Below are 25,599 nucleotides of genomic sequence, written 5' to 3' on the forward strand. Positions count from 1 at the left end.
CTTATTCTGTATGCCCAATCCTACCCAAAACCCACATCAAACTTCTACCTTTTTCATTATTAATAAACAGCTAGTTAGCAGTTGATCAAGCCAGTAGTGTTAGTTAATGGTTTGTTAATACATTGAATTGTGACAAACCAAATTTTCTAGTGGTCTCTTAAGCTGCACATGCTCGCATATGGTCTCATATGATCTCTTAATCTGCATATCTTCTAAGTTCATAATTAAAAAGAAAAGGTCATCAAATAAAGCTATTAGGTGTCTTATTAAAATAAAATAATAAATCAAATGACCTCTTGTGCAGAAAGAGTGTGTGTGTGCCGTGATCATATGCACACACTCTGCATGCAGGGCATGGGTTAGAGCTTAGGGAGATGGAGACAAACAGAGATGAATGTCACACAAACACACACACCTGCGGCTTCAGTCTGAGGAATCAGAAGGTGTGTGACATGTTTTGTGCCCGTGAGAGTGTTAAACCCACCATGTGTGTGTGTCTTTGCTCTGAGTGTGTGTGCTTTTGTTAATGTGTTTGAGTGTGTGTTCAGGTGCGGGTAGTCAGCGCTCATGCCCGCTGTTGGCATGGTGACGGCTGCGGCAGCGCGTGAGGCTGCTGCCATGGTAACGCAGTATGCCAAGGAGGGGGTCGAGAGGCACTGCTGTTCACTTTGTCCTCTCTTTTGTTTGCTTCATTCATCTGGCGGTGTGTGCGAGTTCCAAAGAAACGTGTGATAGTTCAGTGAAATTAATAACAGACCAAACCTTGAGCTCTTTATGTTACCATTTCCTTTGATTGTATAGAGAATGTACCTTTTATGGATATGCTTTGTCCGTGTACTGATTCAGAGAGTCAGATTTTTGAATATGTATTCAGATTTAGTAAACCTGATTTATGTTTCACTGATAGCAGTCATTACTATTTTCAATGCATAGCATATAGATCAGATGAACTGGGTTTTGCTGCCATTAAAAAATGTCAACAGGTTGTGTGAAGGTTACAGTAGATATTACATTGCAAGCTATCAGTATTACATCTTACTTTGTTGCCATGTAAATATCAGCATACTGTACTGTATGTACGAAGCTAATTATGCAACAAACACTGTTTAAACACATACACTCTCAGAAATAAAGTTACTGGAACTGTCACTGGGGCAGTACCTTTTCAAAAGAAACATATTTGTACCCAAAGAGTCCACAGTGGTACCTCAAAGGTGTATGTTAGCGCCCAGATGTACCTAAAAGTACTATTATGGACCTCTCAGGTAAAAATAAGTACCTTTTGAAAAGGTACTGCCCCAGTGACAGTTCCTGTACCTTTATTTCTGAGAGTGTACACTTATTTATCTAACAATGCACATAGCTATTTATTTTATTTGCACATAGCTAAAAATACAATATTGTATAAAGTAACATACTGTGCATACATTTGTCAAGTTGTATATTGCTTTATTATCTGTGCTTTTGTCCTGTCACGCTTATTCTGTTGCACTGTGGGAACTTCTGTCACAAAAACAATTTCCAGTAACACTTTGTAATAATTATACACTATGATTCATTTAATAAACATTAGTAAATGGTTCATTTATTATTTGCATTAACTCAACATTAATAGACGTTAGTAAGCAATTTATACTTACAGCTACAAATGCTGTATTTTTTAATTACGAGCACATTTAATGTGCTTAACAATTGTGTTTTCATGCTTTGTTAATGATTAATTTTTCATTATTAAGTATTACATTATTTACAAACCAGTTATTTAAGAATAGTTGGTGTTTTTTAAGATCATTCATAATGCGTAAGTGAATGATTAATAGACTATTCAAATCAACATTTACATATTTTATTCATCAGGCATATAATAATAGTTACTTAGTATGTTAATAAATGCTTTATTAAGTCAACTTCATCCTGTTTTGTGACCTAATCTAAAGTGAGGACTATTTATGCTTTGTAAATCCCTTATAAATTACAATTAAAGGCTCAGTAGTTCTTAACAGAGAAATAAATAGAAAATGAAAAAAATATTAATATCTATTTATTTCAAGTTACACAAATGAAACTGTATCAAATAAATAAATGTTTGGAATCTTATCTACAATAAACACACTGTAAAGTTTGAATATCACTACACATTGAAATGTTGTATCATAATATATTGTTAAGTTATTATATTGTTCTGTCCAATTTTATGTTATATTTTGACACGTTATTTAGCAATGTGTAAACTTTTTATAAAGTTATATAATATTGCATTGATGTATTGTTCACTTGATACTAAGCCTTTAATTGTCATTTATAAGGGATTTACAAAGCATAATTTGTCCTCACTTGGATGAAGTTGAGTTATCGAAGCATTTATTAACATACAAAGTAACTCTTATAATATGCCAGAATAATAAGTTAAATAAATGTTAATTTAAATAGTTAATCATTTACTTACACATTCTGAATGATCTTTAAAAAAAACACCAGCTATTATTAAATAACTGGCTTGTAAATTTTGCAATACCTAATTTAGTAATGAAAGTATTAAAGCAAAATAAACATAAACACATTATGAAAACATAATCATTAAGCGCATTATTTATGTGCAAGTCAAGACTACTGCAAATGATGTATTTATAAATTACGTAGTAACGTCTATTAATGTAGAGTTAATGCTTAACAAGTAAGGAATTAATTAGTTGTTATAAAATGTTACCCAAATTCCTTGTATGTGTAAACATGCTTGCCAATAAAGCTCTTTCTGAGCTTACTGTATATTTTCTCAGTTTGTTGGCCTCTGAATATGGCCTTCTTAACCATAAACCAAAAATATATTTTACTACTGAACAAACAATGCATACTGTATTATATATGCATTGTTATATAACTCATTATGTGTCGCCAATGTCCAAGACAATATTCAATCCCTTTCATTTTTAATTATTTACTTAATTAACATTGTTTAAGTTTACTGTATACAGTGGCTTCATCCGAAACCGCATAATTCCATACTATATAGAACACTAAAATCAGTATGCGAGCCGAGTAGTATGTCCGAATTCATAGAATTCAAAAATCAGAATGCGAGAAGTACCCGGATGACTTACAACGGCGAGATTCTGAAGTGCGTATCCCATGCATGCTGCGCTTTCCCATGATGCCTCGCAAGAGAATTCATGAATGGGAGTGAAGCGACACAACTGACACAGTTAGGTCACAGGACCAGGACAAAATGGCAGATGTAGTACCTCCAAATTCAATTCATACTTCTCACATTCATACTGTATAGAATGTACTTTTCTAACGGCCGAGTAGTGTGTTAAAATTAAAATGCAGTGCCTACTGGGTAGTACCAGGGCCGTAGTGGGACTCTTTTTCAGCCCTGGAGTTTCAAGCCTTAGACCGGCCCACCTCAGTTCACCACTGACTATCTTAAAATAAGGTCATTTCCAATTCAGTTTCTAATTACACTATCAGGTCTTTTTTGTTTTGAGAAAACAGCTGTTTTAGAACTACAAATGTTCAACAACCCTTACAGTATTATATGTCTTAACAATAAAAATGAAAAAAAAATCTTCGTAGACGGGGACCGAACCCTGGTTGGCCGCGTCGTAACCTAACGTGCTAACCACTGTACCACAACAGCTATTCAATAGATAGTGGTTCATCTTGTTTTATCATCATTAACCTGCAGGCTGCATCTTGCTCGAGCTGCGGTAAAATAATAAATTAGAAGGCTGTGGTCAGGTAAATAAATAAATTATATTTAAAAAGTGTGACTGCTGAGAGCAATAGATTCTGGAGCTAGGGACACCGGCCCTCGCGGCCAAAAAACGGACCGGCCCACCGGGAATTCTCCCGATCCTCCCGATTAGCCAATCCGGGCCTGGGTAGTACGCAGTTTCAGACACAGCCAGTGACAATTTTTAGCTTATGCTCAAGAATAGGCCAACAAATTGGCCTCAAAATATACATGGCCACAAAGTAAGATGAAATTCTAATAGAGTGCAATGTAAATCAGTGAAATATTACAACAACAAAAAAAGTTTAGCAGAACAGTTGCATAAAACTGCATACTAATATCAGCTGTCACTCTGAGTAATATGAATATCTGAGTAATAAGTCTTGGTAAAGTGATATTGAAATGCCTGAACTTATGATTAAAACACTGAATTTTTAATCCAGTTGATTCATGAACGGTCTATTTTAGTAATTGTTCATCTTGAAGTATTACTATATGAATGTAAAAAATGGAGTAAATCAAGATTGATTTCATACCTAAAAAACAAAAATAGCTGTGTGGCATGACCTGTAAGTTAAAATGATAGAATCCATAGTAATTACCTATTAAGAAACTATGAACTGTCAATCATGTAACAGATGGCATTTTATAGATGGAGTTAGAACAATATGTTGTTTTAGCTAGTTTTTTTTAATCCTGTTTTAAAGCCTTTTATTCAATGTGTGGTCCTTTAGAAGTGTTTAAGGACTTCTAATGGGTCCTAACCCACTGGTTAAAAACCTCTGCCCTGTGAGATGTTCAAAAATAGCTGCTAAACTGTGTCTGTATGTGTGTGTGTGTGCTCAGGGGAACAGATGAAGTATTCCAGGCTCTGGAAGATAACCAGGTGACACTCTCTGTAATAAAAGCATCTCGTTTCGTCAAGGCATTTGAAAAGGAAGTTGACCACTGGGAACGCTGTCTCTCTCTGGTGCTGGAAGTCATTGAAATGATCCTCACAGTGCAAAGACAGTGGATGTATCTAGAGGTACACACAAACACACTCGCATCACTTCCTGCAGTTTTACAAAGCACATTACTCATTCAAATCCTTCTCATAAAAACTAAAATCCACGGTTACATTATCCAGGTATATACACAGCAGACTTCTGACCTTCCTGACACACACACACACACACACACACACATGCAGCTCTTTCTTAATAAAAAAGACTCTACATGTGATGCACACACTTGCTGTGAAGATGAGCATCACACACAAACACACAGAGTCACACATCTGTTGTCTCGCTGCTGATGAGGAGAGTAAACAGTGGCTGTCAGCCTGGATTTCCAGTGTGTACGAGTGTTTGTAAACACACCTGTGATGGCTCCAACCAAGCTGATTTATCTTCCCTTCTGCGCTTTTCTTCATTTCGCTTGTCTGCTACCTCGTTCTTCCCTTTTTTTTCTATTCTCAGAACATCTTTCTGGCAGATGACATACGTAAGCAGTTGGTTCGTGAGACAGCAGAGTTCGATGCCGTCACCTCCAGTTGGAAGATCATCATGGAACGACTCGACAAGGACAAAAATGCTCTCAGGGGAACACACCACCCAGGTAATGAAGGAATTCATCGCCTCCAGTGGTTGTAAAAAAAAAAGACCTTTCTGGAGTGAGTCGGTTCACTTGGCAGCTGTCTTGGCAACACTCCTGGACAGATGGATAAAATGTGTCCAGGTCACATTTCACCCGGCCAAAAAAATAATAATAATAAAATTCAGTTTGGCATAAAGAAAATGAAGCCTGTTAACAATTAAGATTTTTTGGGGGGATTACGGAATTTTTTTATTTGCAATCCTGCAAAAACACAATTCATCTAGGCCTCTTATTTTATTCTGGGAGGGGATTGTCATTACTGTAAAATTGGAAATGTCAAATATTTTATTTTTACATTTTATTTTCACAGCGAGAGAAAAAAAAAGCATTGTGACATCTTAAAGGAAGTCAAATCACACTATGTATACACTGTACAGTAGCATGCATATACAGTACAGTACATACAGCTGTAGGAAAAAATTATCTCAATTTCCCTGATTTACTGGACTTACTGGTAACACAAAATAATGATGTGTTAGTTAATTGCAATTGAGGGATGCTGGACAAAAGAGTTGAAGATCCACGTGCAGTTTATTAAATAGAAAATGGTCTGACAGGCAATGGTCAAACGGGATCAGACAGTATCATAGGGGTAATTCAGAAGCGTAGTCACAGGCTAAGAGGTCAATACAGGTGGCAAAGAGTCAACATAAATAATAAAACAAGGCAAGGATCAAACACAGAAAGACTGAAGCAGCACATGACAGCACCAGGGGCCTCATGTATCAACTCTGCGTACGCACAAAAACTTTGCGTACGCCAGGTTTCACGCTCAGAATCGCTCACGTTTGGATTTACTAACAATGAACTGAACGTGGGAATGTGCGCAGGTTCACGGCAGCTTTCTGGCAGGTGTACGCACATTTTTTGTGCGTGTCTGTTTTATTTCCATTGGCGACTCCTAGAGGCAGTTGTGTTAAATTCTTCTCTACAAAGTGTCTGATCCTTGCAATGGCCACTGTATGAGACGGGTTCATATAGTAGGTATGTAAGATTTCCATACCATACAGTTGACCAGCTAAACATTAAAGCACAATTTGCAGCGGTCGCCTGTTTTCCCAATGTAATCTGAGCAATCTACCGCACGCACATTGCTATAAAGACACTATCTAAAGATGAATTTGCATGCGTGAATCAGAAACATTTCCATTCAATAAATGTGCAAATAAAATATGATGCACAAACTTATTGATGATTCCTACTTGTCTTTCTCGTGATAAATAGTGGGCAAAATCTGACATGTAGCGGGGAAAAAAAGAAGAAAGAGTTCATCAGACGCTGGATTCGATCCGAGTTTATGCTAGAACGTGTCACTACATGATCACATGCTTCTTATGAGGTGCGCCACTGAGACTGCTAAGAGTGCTGCAACACTTTACAGATATAAACCACACTATTTCTTTTTTAAATGCACTCAGTGCGATGTTCAGACCCAACTGTGTTAACCGTACCAGCTAAACTCTCCCACTCTATTTTTTTCTTTTGTTGTTAATTCCGGAGAACAAACTTGCAAATAACACCACTTTTCTCCGGTCTACCTCCGAAAGCAGCATCTCCAATTCACATTCTGTTCAAAGTTTCTCTTTTTGTTTGATTTTGCCATTGCTTTTTTGTTGGGTTTTTCCATTAGCATAGTCATTAGCATATTCATACGGGGGAGGAGGCAGGGAGGGGTTTTGTGCTCGTGCATGTTGCGCTCAGTTTCACGTTCATTCGGATGTACAAAAGAATATGCGTGAGATTCGGCGTACGCAGTGTTTCATACATCTGAATTTTTTTCTGCGTACGCACATTTACAGCTTTGTGCGTACGCAATGTTTTAGTAAGATTTCCACGCAAGTCTTCGTACATGAGGCCCCAGGTGCGCACATTCGAATGTGATTTAACATGAAACTATTCAGATGGTGCTCTGTGGTGCGGCAGAAATATAAACTGTGTCCCGAGTCGTAGCTGGGCGCCTTGGACGCTGGATTGCGTACTCTGATAGAAATCTATGTTTAGAATTCTAAAATTGCATGACGCTGCGTGGCACGGTGTATTGCTGAGCGGCGCATCTAGTGTGCGACCCCCCTTTAGACAAAGAAATGCTCCATGGTGTTACAGACTAACAAGGCTCAGCAACGTGTGTGTGTGTGTGTGTGTGTGTGTATGTGTGTGTGTGTGTGTGTGTGTGTGTGTGTGTGTGTGTGTGTGTGTGTGTGTGTGTGTGTGTGTGTGCGTGCGTGCGTGTGTGCGTGCGTGCGTGTATGCGTGCGTGCGTGTGAGGTGGATATAAAGTCCAGGTAATCAGTTCAGTGTTTGTGTAATTAGGGGGAATCAGAAACTGGTGTGTGTGAGGTGCAAGATGGGATTTGTAGTCCAGTTCAATGACAGGTGTAAAGTTGTTGAGCAATCTGCAAGGATTAGATTGCTGGCGATCGTGACAATAATGTTAGTTAATTTATTTACTAATATTAACAAACAATCAGTAATACGTTTATTAGAGTATTTATTTATCTTTGTTAATATTACTTAATGTAATTTAAGGTAAATAATGTTACTTTCTGTTAGTACCTGTTAACTCACTGTGGATTAACTAATATTAATGAGCACAACTTTAGATTTTAATAATGAATTAGTTAATGTTGAACTATGATGAAAAATTATTTACAAGATTATTCATACTTGGTTAATGTTAGTAAATACATTAAATAGAGGACCATTATTCTAAAGTGTTACGGATTTACTTTGTGTTTGAGTTTTTTTGTTCTATAAATCTCTATAAATCTATAAATATCTATACATTTTAAATTAAAATATTGTCATATAGAGGAATTATAACACTCATGACATTAAAATAACAAATGTTTTCTTTTTTTGTGATAAAAAAAATCTGTGTTATTGGTTGAAAACAGAGTTTTTAACTTTTTATTATTTTGATAAATTCTCATTTTATGATTTCTTAGGTTTCAAATGTAGCAGAATTTGTGGCATGGTGGCTCAGTGGTTAGCATTGTCGCCTCACAGTAGTAAGGTTGCTGGTTTGAGTCCAGGCAATACCAGTTGGCATTTCTGTGTGAAGTTTGCATGTTCTCCCCATGTTTGCGTGGGTTTTCTCCGAGTGCTCTTGTGTCCCCCACAGTCCAAAGACATATGCTATAGATGAATTGAATAAATTTAATTGGTCATAGTGTGTGTGTGTGTGTGTGAGAGTGTGTATGTATGGGTGTTTCCCAGTACTACGTTGCAGCTGAAAGGGCATCCGTCTCGTAAAACATTTGCTGGATAAGTTGGCAGTTCATTGCGCTGTGGCGACTCTTAATAAATAAGAGACTTAGCCAAAGGAAAATAAATGAACGAATGAATGAATGAATGAATGAATGAATGAATGAATGAATGAATGAATGAATGAATGAATGTAGCAAAATTTACATCAGTAGTTTGCAGTACACTACAAAAACTGCTTCTCACTCTGGCCACAGCACCACCTTGCATATGCATTATTTTATATTAAATCAGCAACCCATCACCAATTATTCCATACATATAATAGCTATTGCCTTTTTAATGCATTTGTACATTTTAGAGGAAAGCAATACAATTACAATATTAAATGTAATACATTTTAAACATTTTTTAAAGCTGAGTGATTCATACATCCCATGCATTTCTTTTATCCTAAATCAGAATGCATTTACAGTATATTAGGACTCTTTTTGACTATTTTGGTAATTTCAATCATGGTGGAATAGCCCAGTCCCAAACAAGACTTGTAATATCCATAAAAAAGAAGAAGAGAGAAATAGGTCCAGCTACAGTTGTTTTTGTAAACCTACTAAAGGTTCGATTTCCTTTGGTAGTTGACACACTGACCATTGCAGTTTCTCCTACTCCGCAAGAAACTGAATAGTAAAAGATAAATGAAGAATATATAATAAAGAACACATATCTTCCATATTTGTCGTTGTGTCAGGTCTTCTAGAGAAGCTGTCAGAAATGAACACTAAGTTAGAGGAGATTCAGAAGTCTCTGGACATGTACCTGGAGACCAAACGGCAGATCTTTCCTCGTTTTTACTTTCTGTCTAACGATGACCTGCTGGAGATCCTGGGCCAGTCCCGCAACCCAGAGGCTGTGCAGCCACACCTCAAGAAGTGCTTTGACAACATTAAAAGTCTCCGCATCAACAAGGTAAATAAAGGCTGCAGGGGATATGACTGAAATCTCAATGTGCAGTTGAGCAACTGTTTTTGTCATGTTATTGGTGTAAATTATTTTAAGTTTCAGAAATACACTGGAATAAGCCTGAATATTAGTTTAAATAATATATTTGTATATGTGTTTTAAGGTCGGGACTGGTAACAAGTCAGAGGCCAGTGGGATGTTCTCAGCTGATGGGGAGTTTGTTGACTTCACTCATCCTGTTCTTCTGGAGGGGCCAGTGGAGGTGGGTTTCAAACCTACATTACTTTAACAGCCTTTCTTGACGAATGCACTCTCCATTAGGTTTTTCATCTTTTATGTGTCTATAGGCATGGTTGTGTGATGTTGAGCGAACCATGCGCTGGACTCTGAAGGACTCCCTGAGGAATTGCTCCATGGCTCTCAAGAAGATGCCAGGGAAAAGGGGCAAATGGGTGCGAGACTGGCCAGGACAGGTGAGTGTCTGCGTGTGTGTTAGTCTGTTTGCATGCCTGTGTTTGTGTATGTGCAGTTAATTAACAGTAACATTGCATTCACATGGTGTCACAGTGGCGCAGTGGGTTGCATGATCGCATGAGTTTGCCTGTTCTCCCTGCGTTCACGTAGGTATCTTCCGGTCTAAAGACATGCGATATAGGTGAATTGAATAAGCTTAACTGGCTGTAGAGTATGTGTGTGAATGAGAGTGTATGGGTGTTTCCCAGTGTTGGGTTGCAGCTGGAAGGGAATTCACTGCGTAAAACATATGCTGGATAAGTTGGTGGTTTATTCCACTGTGGCGACCGCTAATTATTAAAGGGACTAAGCCGAAAAGAAAATGAATGAACAAATCGCATTCACACAGGGCGTCAGCATCAACAATTCCCATTTACTTTGAATGGGTGGTGTCAAGTGTTGTCTGACTATATTGTGGATCCATTGGTGCCGCTTCTGTAGCGTTGCTCGCTGTAGAAGTTGCTAATTTCTCAACTTTTCAAGCACCAATGGTAGCGTCAGCCAATCAGATCGCTTTATGCAAATACCCCAACTCAGACAGTAGCCAGTTGCTGACTAATTTCATTGGCTGACGCTGCTATGAGGATCGTGTCAGCCCCAACTTTAGACACGCCCCCATCAAGCCTTTGCGCTAAAGCGTTATGTGAATCAGCTGTAAAATGTGTTTTGTGTGTCTTTGTAGATGTTGATCACAGCCAGTCAAATCCAGTGGACCACAGATGTCACCAGAGCCCTTATGACCAGCAAAGAGAGAGCAGATAAATCTGCCCTTAAATCACTGAAAAAGAAACAGGTAAGGGGAGAGCTGAACACATTTGGACCACATTTAGGCTAGAAGGCCAAAGATTACTGCTTTGAACACTATAAAGTAAATGTGTGTGCATGTATGTGAAAGCTATTGATGAGAACAATGAATTTTCTTATTTGTTGTGATTGAAAATCAGAGATATTCCAAATATTGATATCTTAATCTAAATATTGAGGTTAAAGGTCCCTTGAAGTGCTGTGAAATCTGTATTGTTTATTCAGTGTTTGACATAATCCTAACTGAAATGTGAGGAGAGGGCCGGACAAAGTGTAGCTTCTCCTCTTTTAAAGAAACACCCAATAGCGTTGTTTTATCACAGCGCTGCCAGTGAGAATAGTTGAGCTCCAGCACATCTAATGAAATGTAAATGAGAAACATCTTGAAGGGGGCGGGGCATGTCAGATACAATAGAGCATTTATTTGTCAAGATTTGATGAGAAACTGAAATATGAAGCGAGGTGAAAAAAACGTTGAACCATTTAGGTGGATGTAACAAACTACAAACTTTAGATGTTTATAACGGGTTTATGACTTTTAAACACAAATTCTGTCATTTTTGTACCAAACTAGCTTATAGATATTATTTTAATTAATTGGACCTTTAAAACAAGCAACCTTTAGTTATTTTATGCCAAAAAATGCTCAAAATTACAACATTTTTATTTTAAATAGTAAAGAAATTTCATCAGTGCTTTGTTTTTTATTTAAATAATAAATCAAACTAAACTAAATGTTGAGTTGTTTCAACCAGAGTGAAATCTCATTTGTAAAACTTATGAGCATTGATTAATCTAGTAAACTAGTCATAGTACTAAGTAAACATGAATGAACGTCTCATGTCTCTTGACTACTGATAAAAGTTGTGGTGCTACAAGTGTATGTGAATACTTTGTACTTTGATTTTAAATTTCTGTTTTGAGAAAGATACAACACGCTGTCTTTTCCCCTTATTTTTACATTGATTTAGAAGGAAATCTGTGGGAATCTCTGGAATAGATTACAACATGTTGTTAAATGAAGCTGAGAGTACAACACTTTGTTTGTAGCTGAAAGCAAAATAAAATGAGTCCAGATATTTAATTAACAAACACGCAAGCGCTGGGGGATTTGTCGAATTTTAGGAATGACAGGTGTTCTGATTCTGCAGAAATCTGCGGAGCTCTCTGTGGAGAACTGTGGGCACAGATTCAATACGAGTCTGCTAATAATTGGTGGATGAACTCCATTTTTGCTACTGACTTCACTCAAACCCTTTATGGAAAAATGATTATTCATTTCATGTGTGTTTGTACTTGGAGCACGGGATGCACAAGTTAATTAGGGACGGCAGCTCATATGAATTTAATCCAATCGCGTTTTATAAGCCAAAGCCAGTGAGACACAGAGAATGGCTCAGGTCTGTCTCTGTGTGTTTGACAGTTGAGATTTAGTCTCAGAGTGTGGCTTCATGGGGCTTTAGGGTGGTGGGGATTTTTTTGTCATTGATTTGCATATAAGCATCTGAGTTGATGTTTACTGGGTTTGTTTGAAGAAACAGAGGTTAGTTTTGATCTGGAACTCTGATCCATAAAATTAGATTTTGTTGTGTCTGAGCTTCTCTTTCTTCCAATAATGAGTGTTTGGGTTGTGTTACTCAGGTGTCCATGCTCAATCAATACTCTGAAGCCATACGAGGGAACTTAACCAAGATTCTACGCTTGAAGATTGTCGCTCTTGTCACGGTGGAGGTCCACGCCCGTGATGTCATCAGCAAGCTGGCAAAAGGGGGCTGTTGTGATGTCAACGCATTTGACTGGCTGTGCCAACTCCGCCTTTACTGGGAGAAGGTACAGGATAAAGAGGTGGTGCTCACATAGAGAATTAGAAGAAGGTGTTCATGCCTATTTAAATTACTTTGTGTGTGTTTAGGATGTGGACGATTGCATCATCAGACAGACCAACACACACTTTCGCTATGGCTACGAGTACCTGGGCAACTCTGGTCGTCTGGTCATCACCCCTCTCACAGACAGGTAATATCTGAAGCCCAACACAGGTTACTCACTGAAGCTAAACAGGGCTGAGCCTGGTCAGTATCTGGATGGGAAACCACATGGGAAAAACTATGTTGCTTTCTTTTGGAAGCGGTGTTAGGGAGGCCAGCAGAGGGGGCTCAACCTGTGATCTGTATGAGTCCTATTGCCCCAGTATAGTGAAGAGGGCACTATATCTTCAGTGAGTGCCGTCTTTCGAATGACATTTTAAACAAAGGTCCTGACTCTCTGTAGACATTAAAAATCTCAGGGCACTTTTAGTAAAAAGTAGGTGTCCAGGCCAAATTCCCTCCATCGGCCCTTACCAATCATGGCCTCCAAATCATCCCCATCTACCAAATTGCCTCTATCACTGTCTCTGCACTCCACCTATAGCTGGTGTGTGGTGAGCGCACTGGCGGCGTTGTCCTGTGGCTGCCATAGCATCATTGAGGTGGATGCTGCACACTGGTGGTGGTGTGGAGAGACCCCAAATGCACAATTTTTTAATGCACGATTTTTCTTTCTCTCAGAATTCACTTCCCCGAGCATCTGACATCATGTACCTCACTGAAGACATGCATTGGGGCTTCCTCTACCATAATACACCTGAAACACGGATTACCATATAACTCGTCATTGGGAGGAAAGCGTTTTCTCTTGTTAATTCTAGCGAAAGAGTTTAACAAAATCATTTTTCGATTTGACTTAATACCAGCCATACATGTAGTGCACAAATAATGTTTGTTAGATGTTTCCCACTTTTTTTGCAGTCTGAAGTGTGTCAAAGGCACAAAACAGCCAATTCGCAATTCAATGTCTAATCGCATCTTTGCTTTGACTTCGCATGTAAATCACTTGCGCTTCATCCGCGTTACTGCCCAGGCTACAACACAATTTCCCCATCCCCCTACCATTCCTTTTAATATAATAATTTTGAGGACGCAGGTTAGCTGTCATTTTTCGAGAGACACTCAATCACATCACGTGTGCTGCGCATGAAACTTTTTTAAGTCATGTAAAACAATTTAATGCAAACTAAAATAAATCTAATTGGAGTCTACATAGTTTGGAATTGAATGTTTAATGAGATTATTTACATTTTTTGTGATTATTTTGTGTTTAATTAAGAATTTAGCAGAATCTCAAAAAAAAAATCGACTATTTGTTGATTTTGCGTTGGATTCAGCAATCACGGAATCGCAAAAAAAAAAAAAAAATCGGGTCTGATAAATACATACATTACATGACTTTAAAGGGGTTTCTAAAGCATGCATAGTGGAAGTCCAAATAAAAACAGTATATTTTCAATATTGTTTCACATTACTTCATAAAAATTAAACAAGCTTTTTTTACTCTCCCTGTCCTGTTTTTCCCCCACCAGAATTACATATTTTGTCAGTTATTTATCTGTCCACTGCAATAAAATATAGTAGTACAGTAGATATTCAAGATATATGTGGTGCGGAATGCTTTAAATGTCAGAAATAATGAAAAATAAGAAGTCATAAACATTTAAATGTCATGAATAAAAAAAATAAAATAAAGAAAACATCAAGTTATAAAGAGAAAAAACCCTGCGGTGATTTGAATGTAGCATCACAGCCACATTTCCTTCTAAAATGTGAATCTAAAGAACAATATATTTTTTAAAAAATTAATTAATAATTGTGCATGTTTTCAAAATGCTGAAATGACAAGAACGTTATATAATATATATTATTATATATCAGATTCTCTCAGTCATCTTTTTAAAGGGCATTCGGGGACACCCAATGTTTGTCAGGCACTTTAATATCTGCCTTAATTCATTTTCTTTCCCAACTCATCCATTTCCACAAATTTAATTCAATTTATCAGTGTTGTTTTTTATTTTAGTTTTATAAAAGCATTCATGCATCATATGTTTGTCAATAATATTTTTTAAAAAATCAAGCTTTTAAAAAATTAATTAATAAATCAAATGGCTCAATGACTTGCTCCCTGAGTTTATCAAACAGAACAGACATAAGTGAAGTCTGTATTATTTGACTCACTCTTAAAACAGTATGTTGATTTCAGGTCCTAAGTTCAATGATGAGAGTGAATTTTGCCCAGGTGTCATATTACATGAAACATTAACATTACAAAGATAATATATATATAACCTGCAGCTGATATAATCGCCTACACTCTCATATTATACAATAACTCTCAGATTGTTAGAGATATCAATATCCTGTCCTGTATGACAGTCTCAACTCCTGCATTTGACTGATGTGATCAGCTGGTGTATAATGATCATTATGGGGACTCTAATGCTGTTATCTAACTTTAGCCATTATCCTAGTCATTATGAGAAGAGACTGGGATCATGTCATTAACCTTATCAGTCACGATCTTCACCGCTCCATCAGCAGGAGCACACCTGCACACACACACAGAGAGGAGCTCCAGATGTCTCTGAGAGATAATAAAACAAAAATGTGAATTTCTGCATGATTCTATGCAAAGATTTCAGCTAGGAAATGGAGTCAGGAGTCAATGGCGGATTTCCTGTTGTGTGCCTTCAGAGACCGCAGAAAATCAGCACCGAACGTGCCTCCAGTGGAATGAAAGGAAGAATCTAATCCGGGTTTATTATGTTGAGAGGGTGACATCTTAAGCCCACTCAAGGACATGGACAATGTGCTTAAGCCTGTCTGTCTCTTTTTCCATGTGTGTATGGCTTACAAATGCATGAGATTTCAACGAATGACAGTGTTTGTGCCAGTCTGTCTGTGTCTGTTTTTATACCAGCCATAAGAACTGCTATAACATGTCTCCAGATGTTTGCAAATTATGTTTCGAATCCTAATGTGTTAAAGTGTTTGTTCAGCCAAAAATGAAAATTATGTTAATGTCATTGCAAAACCTTGAGATCTGGAACACAAATTAAGATATTTTAGATTAAATCTGAAAGCTTTTTCATCCTCCGTAGACAGCAAAGTTCGGAAAGGTACAAAAAACATCCTAAAAACAAACCCTATGCCTTCAGTGGTACAATTGCAATCCAATCAAACTACAAGAATACTTTTTGTGTGCACAAAAAAAAAAAAAAATGACTTTATTGAACAGTTTCCTCTCCTCAGTGTCAGTATAGGGTGCACGCCACATTCATGAGCATAAGTGACGATTATAATGTTTAATCCGCTGGATGCCAACGCTCCACTTTCTATGTTTGAAATAAAGCACTGCCTCATATAATACGTGCACCCTAATTTACCTTATTCTTCGCCTACGAGCAGGCGCAGACATTTGAATCTTTTTGGCTTGAGACTTCCGGTCTCACTCACTTCTATTCATTTTTAGACATTAAAAACTGCTCGTTTCGCTGTTTGATGTTGCAAACTGATATTTCCTTATTATATTATTCTACTTGTTCTGTATAGTCATGCAAACATATGTTTGTAGAGCAAGTAGTATAACCGTTTTCTGCCGTTTATTATTCCTAGTCATTTCTCCCATAGGCGACTGAATCCGAAGTTCTAAAACAATCGCGAAAACAGGCGCACTTCCGCATTGAAGAATAAGGTCAATACTGACACTGAACAAGTCAGGAACCTTGCTGTCTATGAAGGAGCTTTCAGATTTCATCAAAAATATATTCAATTGTGTTACGATGATGAAGAAAAGTCTCCGAGGATTGGAACATTTTCTAGTTGTAGGCTACTTTGTGTGCTGTTTTGACCAACATAGGCACGGCCAATTGCAGACTGGGAAGTCAACACTATTCTGATATAGTTCGCTACCAATTTGCATATTAAAAATTCAAAAGTTCTAGGCAGCTTTTTGACCATCAATGTGAATTTCTGCATTTATGTTTGACAGCATACAACTTTATAGATGATAACTGATGTGATTTAGTTCAAAAACACACTTGGTACACAGTAAAAAGTACAAACAGTTTGTATTAATGGATAAAGCAATAGTGGCAATAGTTAAGGGTCGTTCACATTGAATGGCTGCATCTGAAATCGCCTACTACTCAAATATGTACTGCATATGAATTTACTACATGACAATTAGAAAATTATGTTTTACATAGTATGAATGTGGGTTGTATGAATGGAACTCCCTCATCCTCCACTGACAGCAAAGTTCAGAAAGGTACAAAAAAACAACCTAAAAATTTATCAAACTACAAGAATACTTTTGTGCACACATAAAACAAAAATAATGACTTTATTCAACAGTCTTTTTTCTTCAGTGTCAGTATAGGGCGCACGCCACATTCAGGAGCATGAGTGACGATTATAATGTGTTGTCCGCCGGATGCCAACGCTCAACTTTCTATGTTTAAAACAAAGCCCAGCAGCATTTTAAAAAATATGTCACAGGAGCAGCCAAGCACAATATGTGCACTCTATACTGACACTGAACAAGTCAGGAACCTTGCTGTCTATGAAGGAGCTTTCAAATTTCAACTAAAATATCTATAATAATGATATTTTCTAATTGTAGGCTATTTTGTGTGCTGTTTTGACCAAAATAGGAATGGCCAATTGCAGACTTGGAAGTCATCACTGTACTGATAATGAGTCGCTTGCAATTTTCATATTAAAAAATAAAAAGTTCAAAAAGACAGCTGTGTGACCATCAATGTGAACTTCTGCATTTATGTTGCCCACCCCTGATGTAAACAGTCATTTGGGTACTTCACACATGCTGTTTTTTGAATACTTTAAATTCAGACATACTAATCAGCTCGCATACTGTTTGTAACGTATTATATACTCTGTGAAAAATGCTGGGTTTCACACAATTAATTCATGTTGTCCCAACACAAATCGATTAAGTTAACTTAACACTTAAAAAAAAAATTAAGTTGTCCCAATAAAATCTCAAGAATTGTGTTGATTCTGTTTATTTTAAATAATTAGTTTGAACAAGCCAAAATACATATATATATATATATTAATTGTAGTTGTGATGATCACCAGCGATCTAGCCTATGCAGATCGCTGGAGAACTTTACATCTGCCATCACATGAACTACAACTAATGCTTGTGCCTATCAACACAGCTACAGTTGACAATAATTCACACACACGCATACAGACGCAGGCACGCAAACACAGGTGAAGATCATTCTGTCTTATTACCAGGACTATAAGCACAGGACACACACACACACTTCTAGACTGAGTCTTGTTAGTCTGTAGCTTCACGAAACGTTTTCTTGTTTTGCCTTCTCTAGCCATGTTTTTGACCTTTTGCGTTGCTTTATTGTTTTTATTGTTTTCACCGCCTGTTCTGACCATTCGCCTGTGTTTGACTACATATTTTGGATTAATGTATGCTTCTCTTTGCCCCTGTTTTGACCATTGCCTACCTGACTAATCAGTTTAATAAACTGCGTGTGGATTCTCAACTCCGATGTCCAGCATCCTTCGATTGCAATAGTATGGAAGTATGCGATTTCAGTCATAGCCTACAGTTGAAGTCAGAATTATTAGCCACCCTGAGTTATTAGCGCCCCTGTTTATTTTTTTTTAACTATTTCTGTTTAATGGAGGGAAGATTGTTTCAGCACAGTTCTAAGCATAATAGTTTTAAAAACTTATTTCTAATAACAAATTTATTTTATCTTAGACATGATGACAGTAAATAATATTTTACTTGATATTTTTAAGACACTTCTATACAGCTTAAAGTGACATTTAAAGGCTTAACTATGTTAATAAGGTGAACTAGGCAGGTTTGGGTAATTAGGCAAGTTATTGTAAAATGATGGTTTGTTCTGTAGACTATCGAAAAAAATTAGCTTAAAGGGGCTAATAATTTTGTCCCAAAAAAGGTTTTTAAAAAATTAATAACTGCTTTTAATCTAGCCAAAATAAAACAAATAAGACTTTTTCCAGAAGAAAAAAATATTATCAGACATACTGTGAAAATTTCCTTGCTCTGTTAAACATCATTTGGGAAATATTAAAAAAAAATAAAAATAAAATAAAATGGGGGCTAATAATTCTGACTTCAACTGTATGTGTTTTTCTATTCCAATGCTCTACTAAGTTTTGTTGTAAACAGTGGACCAATTAGAAAAACTCAGGGCCTACTCACACTATGCCATCCGTACCGTGCCCAGGCCCGTTTCCCGGATCGTTTGAGAAGTGTGAGTGCGCTGAATCGGGCTCAAGCACGGTTCACTTGGCCAGCCCTGGCCCGGTTGGAAGAGGTGTGCCTGAGCGCGGTACACTTGGGCTTTGGCGCGGTACGCTTGTGTGTGAGCGCGAAACGCGCCAAAGCCCGAAACCGAAAGCGAGACGTGACTTTTATGGGACTGTTTGATATGGATTTATTAATCATTCTTACAGTTCAGTGATCGCAAACTGCCGTAGTTTATTAAAGACGCAAACTCCTCACAGCACGCCAGCTGCGCGCCTTCAGCAGACCTCCTCATTCCTGCAGCACGAGAGCTTTGATTGTTTATGAGCGCCAAAAGTGGCGTATCTGTTCGCTAAAATATCTGACTGTGTCCCCGCATCCCTAAGGACTGTTTGGCGAAATATTTGACTGCATGTCACTGCATAACAAACGACTGAAAGGATATAACTCGAGAAATCTCCACTGTGCTGCTGAGTGAGAGCGTATGGCAAGCCGTTTTAACATTTAAACCTTGTTCTGACTAGCCATAAATATATTTAGAGATATAATTATATATTTTGACAAGTCATTATTATAATTCGACTTGTCAGAATGACAATTAGAGATATCTGCAATTACAATTGTACTAGTACGAAATCAGATTGGAGATATCTGCAAATATATTATGACTAGTCATATTCCTCCCTTGACTTCCATTAAAAAATATTTGCAGATATATCTAACTGAGTTTTGACTCGTCAAAAATCCAATTCAAGATATCTACAACTGTAATTCGACTATTAGTAAATTAATTAGAGATATCTTCAAATATATTTGTAAATATCTCTAAATATTACGAATCAAAGACATCTCCAAATGTATGACTAGTAAAAACTCAGTTAGAGATATCTCTAATTACAATTGTGACTAGTCAAAACTCAGTTAGAGATATCTGCAAATATTTTTCAATGAAAGTCAATGGAGGAATATGACTAGTCATAATATATTTGCAGATATCTCCAATCTGATTTCGTACTAGTACAATTGCAATTGTAGATATCTCTAATTGTTATTCTGACTAGTCGAATTATAATTATGACTAGTCAAAATATAATTAGAGATATCTCTAAATATATTTATGGAGTCAGAACAAAGATTTAAATGCTAAAAAGGCTTGCCATAGAGAGCGCTTCTGAACAGCGCAGCAGCGATGACGTAAGCGTGCCGAGGCCCGATATGGTGTGAGCGCGGGCCGTCGGGGGAGACGGGAGGGGGGACAAGCGTGCTTTGGCCCGGTTCGAGGCAACTGTACCTAGTGTGAGTACGGCCTCAGAGGTGGGGAAAGTGTTGCAAACGTCACTTTACAGTAGCAAGTTAGCATGACAATGGTTTTATTTGATTTCACAGCGTTTCAAGCTACCATGACAGGCTCACAAACGGATTGTGTATGGATACCCTCACACTCTATGCTGCATTTTTCAAAAGCATTCCTGATTTGTGTGTCTTTTGTATTTAGATGCATGAACGCATAGATGCATTCTGTGTGGCATTCAGAATGGCCCTTTACTTGTCCTTTTAAATTGCTAGATTTTGACTGGGTGGATAGGTTCAATCACAGTAATATCTCAATGATCTGAATTGACTCTGCAAGAAGACCTTAATATATGACTTTGTTAGGAGATGATTAGTGTGTGAATACTTCACCTCTGACTGGTCATAAGGTTTTGGCTCATCAGTGTATTTGTTCTGTGTAGGTGCTACATGACTTTGACCACAGCACTTCATCTGCACCGAGGTGGTTCTCCCAAAGGCCCTGCTGGAACTGGGAAGACGGAGACTGTTAAAGATCTGGGTAAATCTTTGGGCATGTATGTGATAGTGGTTAACTGCTCAGAGGGTCTGGACTTCAAATCTATGGGCCGCATGTACTCTGGCCTGGCTCAGGTATGTTCAGTATCATTTAAGTCATTCAATAAGTCAGATCATTCAAGGACCAAATTGAAGAACAGGTAATGTAATGTTGCTGAATATGTGCATCTCTCTCTCTCCCCAGACAGGCGCATGGGGATGTTTTGATGAGTTTAACCGTATAAACATTGAGGTGCTGTCCGTGGTGGCTCAGCAGATTCTGTCGATCCTGTCTGCTCTGTCTGCGGGACTCAATAATTTCAGCTTTGAGGGCAGACAGATCAACTTGATCTGGTCTTGCGGGATCTTCATCACCATGAACCCAGGTGCATGTTTTTGTTGTGTTGATTTATGAAAGTAATAGTTCACCTTGAAGTCAGAATTCTCTGGCTGTTCTCTCACATAATGTTTCTGTATTATGTCAATAGCCTTTCTTTCTTTTTTTTCTGCGCAACAGGATTTTGTCTGCTGACTTATTTCATATAATGAAAGTTAATGAGGCTCTCAGTCTCCAAAATAGCAAAAACACATCATAAAGGTAGACACATTGGTCCTTTGAAGCCATATGGTACTTTAAAATTGTGTGGCAAAAAAAACGGCATCTAAGGGCCATATAGCAAATTAAAAATAATAACTAAATGTAATAAGTTACGCTTGAACACTTTGCGCAAGCTGGTATAGATATGCTAACTCAACAATCTCATCTTTGTGTTGTCAAGGCCTTAAGTCATTAATTACTGAAATCTTTACATTCTGGAAGCATTTAATCACTAGCACTGCATCCCTGTAAAAAGTGGATGTCAAGATTTTCACTGAATAAGAACAATGTATTTTGGTCTGGTTTTTTTATCTGAAATTGTATGGCTCCAAAACACTTGAAACATATAGGTTGTTTTCAAATGATGTCATTAGCCCCTTTCACACATACAGACCTTTCCGGAAAATTACCGGCAATTTTCCGGAAAGGTTGTATGTGTGAACAGGTCCTTTTTGAAAATACCGGTAAATTCGTTCTGGCTATTTTCCGGAAAGAGAAGTTGTAACATTACCGGCAATTTGCCGGAATGCTGCGCTGTGTGAACGCAGAAGAAATATTTCCGGAATAAGCGCGTGCACGTCTAGAACGTGCTGACGTGAGACGTCTGCTTTAGCCAATCACAACAGTCAGACGCATTTACGTCCGCGCGGTTTGTGAGAATAAAAGCCTTTGAATATTTTTCCAGACGCATTTAGCTGCTAGAAGTTAGTCAGATCACGTTTATATGTTCTTCTTAATGCCAACTGTGCAAATAATCATCGATAAGATGCTTATGATAAGCCGTTGTTTGTTTACCTTCAAGCTTTGCGTGTGCCCATGAAACAGCCTGTGAGCGCCAGCACACACACATATTATGATCTCGACATGCGAAAGTGATCCTGCGAAAGTTGTTCACAATATTGATCATCAAAAGAGTTTGTAATTTAGTCAAATGTTTACAAATACAAGCGCAGCCGTTTAAAGCTCATTTGTGGTGAATGATGTCAGAATTTACCGGTATTTTGGAATGGATGTGTGAACGCTCTTTTCCGGAAAATTTCCGTAACGTCCTCGCCTGTGTGAACAGCGCTTTTTTGAATATACCGGTAAAGTCGTTCCGTAAATTTTCCGGATATTTACCGGTATCACTGTGTGAAAGGGGCTAATGATGACGTATAAGACTGGGGGCGGCAAGTGGTTCTTCTACATAGGAATTACTATTAGAGCAGCAAAATATTTATCTTTTATGTTATTTATAATTGTTTAAATTGGCCAAAATAAGAAATGCCGAACAGCGTTTATGGACTTCCAAAGATTCAAAAAGAGGGAACATTTCAAGAAATTAGCTGAAATTGGAAGAAAGCATTCTTTCAATACATCCATGTGTACAAACTTTTTTGAACACGATAACTTGTTTGACTGCACCAATATAGATTATATACAGGTCTTTCTATATATTTAAATATGATACGGTGTTATACAGTGGTGGAAAGAGTACTGAAAAATTATACTCAAGTAAAAATACCATTACTTGCCTAGAAATGTAGAGCAGGTAGAGTAAAAGTATCTGTTTTAAATATAACTCAAAGTATGAGTAAAAAGTATGAGTAAAAAGATCTTTCATAAGAACTCAAAAGTAGTGAGTAGTGAGTATTACACTGTTAAATGCTGATGCGTTTACATTTGTGCTTGTGTGTGTAAACGTAACATTCTGTAGTGCATTTAGTTATTGCCTAGCTGGCACACAACATCAAAAGACATTAATATTAGGTTAGATTTAGGTTGTGATGTCAGATGACCAAAATTCAATGTCCAGCGTCTAAGGACAACGTAATTTTGATGTCCAATAGCAACGTCAAATGATGTTGATATTTGATGTTGATATTTATTTTGTTGGAAAGTGAACAAAATTCAACATCGAGCCAACATCTTAAACCAACATCATATTGATGTTGAATTCTCACATTTATTCGTCAGGTATGGCAACCAAAATCCAACTTATAGACGTCAAATATGGTATAATTCGAAAAAATACAGACTTTCCTCTATGTCTCCTATTCAGTTTTTTACTTCCTGCCGTCCATCTGAATTTCGCGCCTCACCAGAACCACGTGATTGAAAACAACCTCTATTGCATGCTAGTTTTATATAGTACTTTATTATGCTTTTAAGGTGTTATTAGTAGTATTAGTATTAGTATTAGTATTAGTATTAGTATTAGAATTAGTTTTAGTATTATAATGGAGTTTGACTGCACTATTCTCCAATACATTGTGCAAGTGCATAATATGAAAAAGTGTGGTTGGGGCATAAAAAAAATCTAAGAATAAACTAAAATGTGTTCATGTTTGAAACAGTTCAAGGGTAAATGATGAGTTTCTTGGAATTATTACTTTTAATTTTTTTATAGGGTTGATGTTTTGTTTTTGTTATTGTGGTTCTAATGATTCCTCTGGTTTGTTTCTTCTGTAGGTTACGCCGGCCGAACAGAGTTGCCTGATAATTTGAAGTCCATGTTTCGGCCAATCTCTATGGTGGTGCCAGATTCCACCCTTATAGCTGAGATCACCCTTTTTGCAGAGGGTTTCAATAACTGCAAGGTACGCGTGCACACACACACACACACACACACACAACCCACAAAAAGACACACAGAGACACACACATGAAACTTGAAATATTCAATCTGAAAGTTCTCTAAGCTTTGAGTGGCTTCACAGTATGATTAACGCCAATTCAACAACTTCAAGCAAAATTGGAGAGTGTGACTTTTTTTGCTCTCCTTTTTGGCCACTTAAAAGGCCTCTCTTAAAGCATCGAGAATCATCCACTGACAACCCTGAGAGCACAAAAGAGGAAAGCCGATATTTAAGGATGAAGTGTGTAATTATTTAAACTACTTTGCTATTCTATTTAATACAAACAACTAATATTACAGAGTTTGTGGGTTTGGTAAGATTTAAAATGTTGCTGAAAGAGTTTTTCTTGTTCAGAATGACTTTACCTGATGTAAAAAAGCAGTAATATTGTTAAATGGGGCACACTTTACTATAAAGTTAAATTATTTAATGCATTTACTAACGTGAGCTAATTATGAACAACATGTAAAGCATTCATTAATCATAGTTCAGCATTCACTAATGCATTAATAACATCCAAATTCATGCTTGTTAACGTTGATTAAAGGTGCTGTATGTAAGTTTTTGACTCTTCTAATGCATAAAAATACCATAATATCTTTGCAGGTATTTAAGAAACATGCCAAGTGAACATACTTGTTTATCTGAAAAACCATGCTGAATTCAGTTATTCAGGTTTGAAAACATGTTTTCTGTGCCAGAATGGTTGTTTTTGTTTTAATAATTTTAACCTGCTCCATGCCACAGACAGAACACGGTTTAATTCACTCGTTCCTGTCCTCATTCTGGCAACTTGCACGTGCGTTTTTGATCCAGGAGTGCACTACCTAGTTCAGCCACTGGATGTCAAACTTACATATTGCACCGTGAGTTAACATGAACTAACAATGCACAACGGTATTTTGCTTAACTGATCTTAACTAACATTTGCAAATATGGTAATGAATGTATTGTTCATTGTTTGTTTATGGATTAACTAACATTAACAAATACAACCTTATTGTTGAGTGTTACCATTAAATAATATTACAAATAGTCAGGTGACACCAAAGGTGAATTTTCAGCATCATTAATTCATTCTTTAGTGTCACCACATGATCCTTCACAAATCAGTCAAACATGCAGATTTCCATGGTTTTGTGAAAAAAAAAAGATTTGTTTTAGAATTATTGATTATTTTTAAAAATATTCTCATTGTTATATTTGGTCTCATTATGTATGTTTACATGGACACCAATAATCAATTTTAATATGTTTAAGACAGTACTCTGATTAAGAGTCTGCCATGTAAACAGCGATTTTGATTCATTTAACATGTAAAACAGGATCATGAAAGGAACATTTAAAAAGCAACTCATGTAAACACCTTATTCTTATTATTATCTTAATTAGATTAAGGTAAATAATTTGATTACTGATGTCCATGTAGACACAGTCTTTGACTCTACTGAAATAAAAGTATTGGGGTGCTTTTACACTAGCACTTTTGGTCCGCACCTGGGTTTGTTTGACGTCAGAGTACAGTACATTTAGTTAGTGTGAAGGATGTCTTCTGAACT

At 37.1% G+C, this 25,599-nt stretch overlaps 2 protein-coding genes across 4 annotated transcripts in view; one reads left to right on the top strand and one right to left on the bottom strand.

The window, feature by feature from the left end:
* LOC147843097 (uncharacterized) overlaps positions 1 to 25,599 on the bottom strand; it is a 552,330-nt gene that overhangs the window by 511,713 nt on the left and 15,018 nt on the right. The gene's annotated exons all lie outside the window — the stretch shown is intronic.
* Positions 1 to 25,599, top strand: part of dnah2 (dynein, axonemal, heavy chain 2) — a 304,998-nt gene that overhangs the window by 139,166 nt on the left and 140,233 nt on the right. For 2 of the 3 annotated variants that reach the window (XR_015495540.1, XM_087260907.1), the window contains exons 29-39: positions 4,580 to 4,760; positions 5,194 to 5,332; positions 9,324 to 9,541; positions 9,699 to 9,797; positions 9,883 to 10,008; positions 10,731 to 10,841; positions 12,494 to 12,682; positions 12,765 to 12,868; positions 20,731 to 20,920; positions 21,030 to 21,210; positions 23,874 to 24,001. Coding sequence is in view for 2 of the 3 variants with exons in the window: in XM_087260907.1 (XP_087117033.1) it covers positions 4,580 to 4,760; positions 5,194 to 5,332; positions 9,324 to 9,541; positions 9,699 to 9,797; positions 9,883 to 10,008; positions 10,731 to 10,841; positions 12,494 to 12,682; positions 12,765 to 12,868; positions 20,731 to 20,920; positions 21,030 to 21,210; positions 23,874 to 24,001 (1,666 nt within the window). In the remaining variant the exon portion in view is untranslated. Of the gene's footprint in view, positions 1 to 4,579; positions 4,761 to 5,193; positions 5,333 to 9,323; positions 9,542 to 9,698; positions 9,798 to 9,882; positions 10,009 to 10,730; positions 10,842 to 12,493; positions 12,683 to 12,764; positions 12,869 to 20,730; positions 20,921 to 21,029; positions 21,211 to 22,087; positions 22,251 to 23,873; positions 24,002 to 25,599 lie in introns of those variants that run through there. The other variant, XM_087260908.1, reaches the window with a different exon arrangement.

The sequence above is a fragment of the Danio rerio genome, chromosome 7, assembly GCF_052040795.2.
Source record: "Danio rerio strain M-AB ecotype USA chromosome 7, GRCz13ab, whole genome shotgun sequence".
NCBI lineage: Eukaryota > Metazoa > Chordata > Actinopteri > Cypriniformes > Danionidae > Danio > Danio rerio.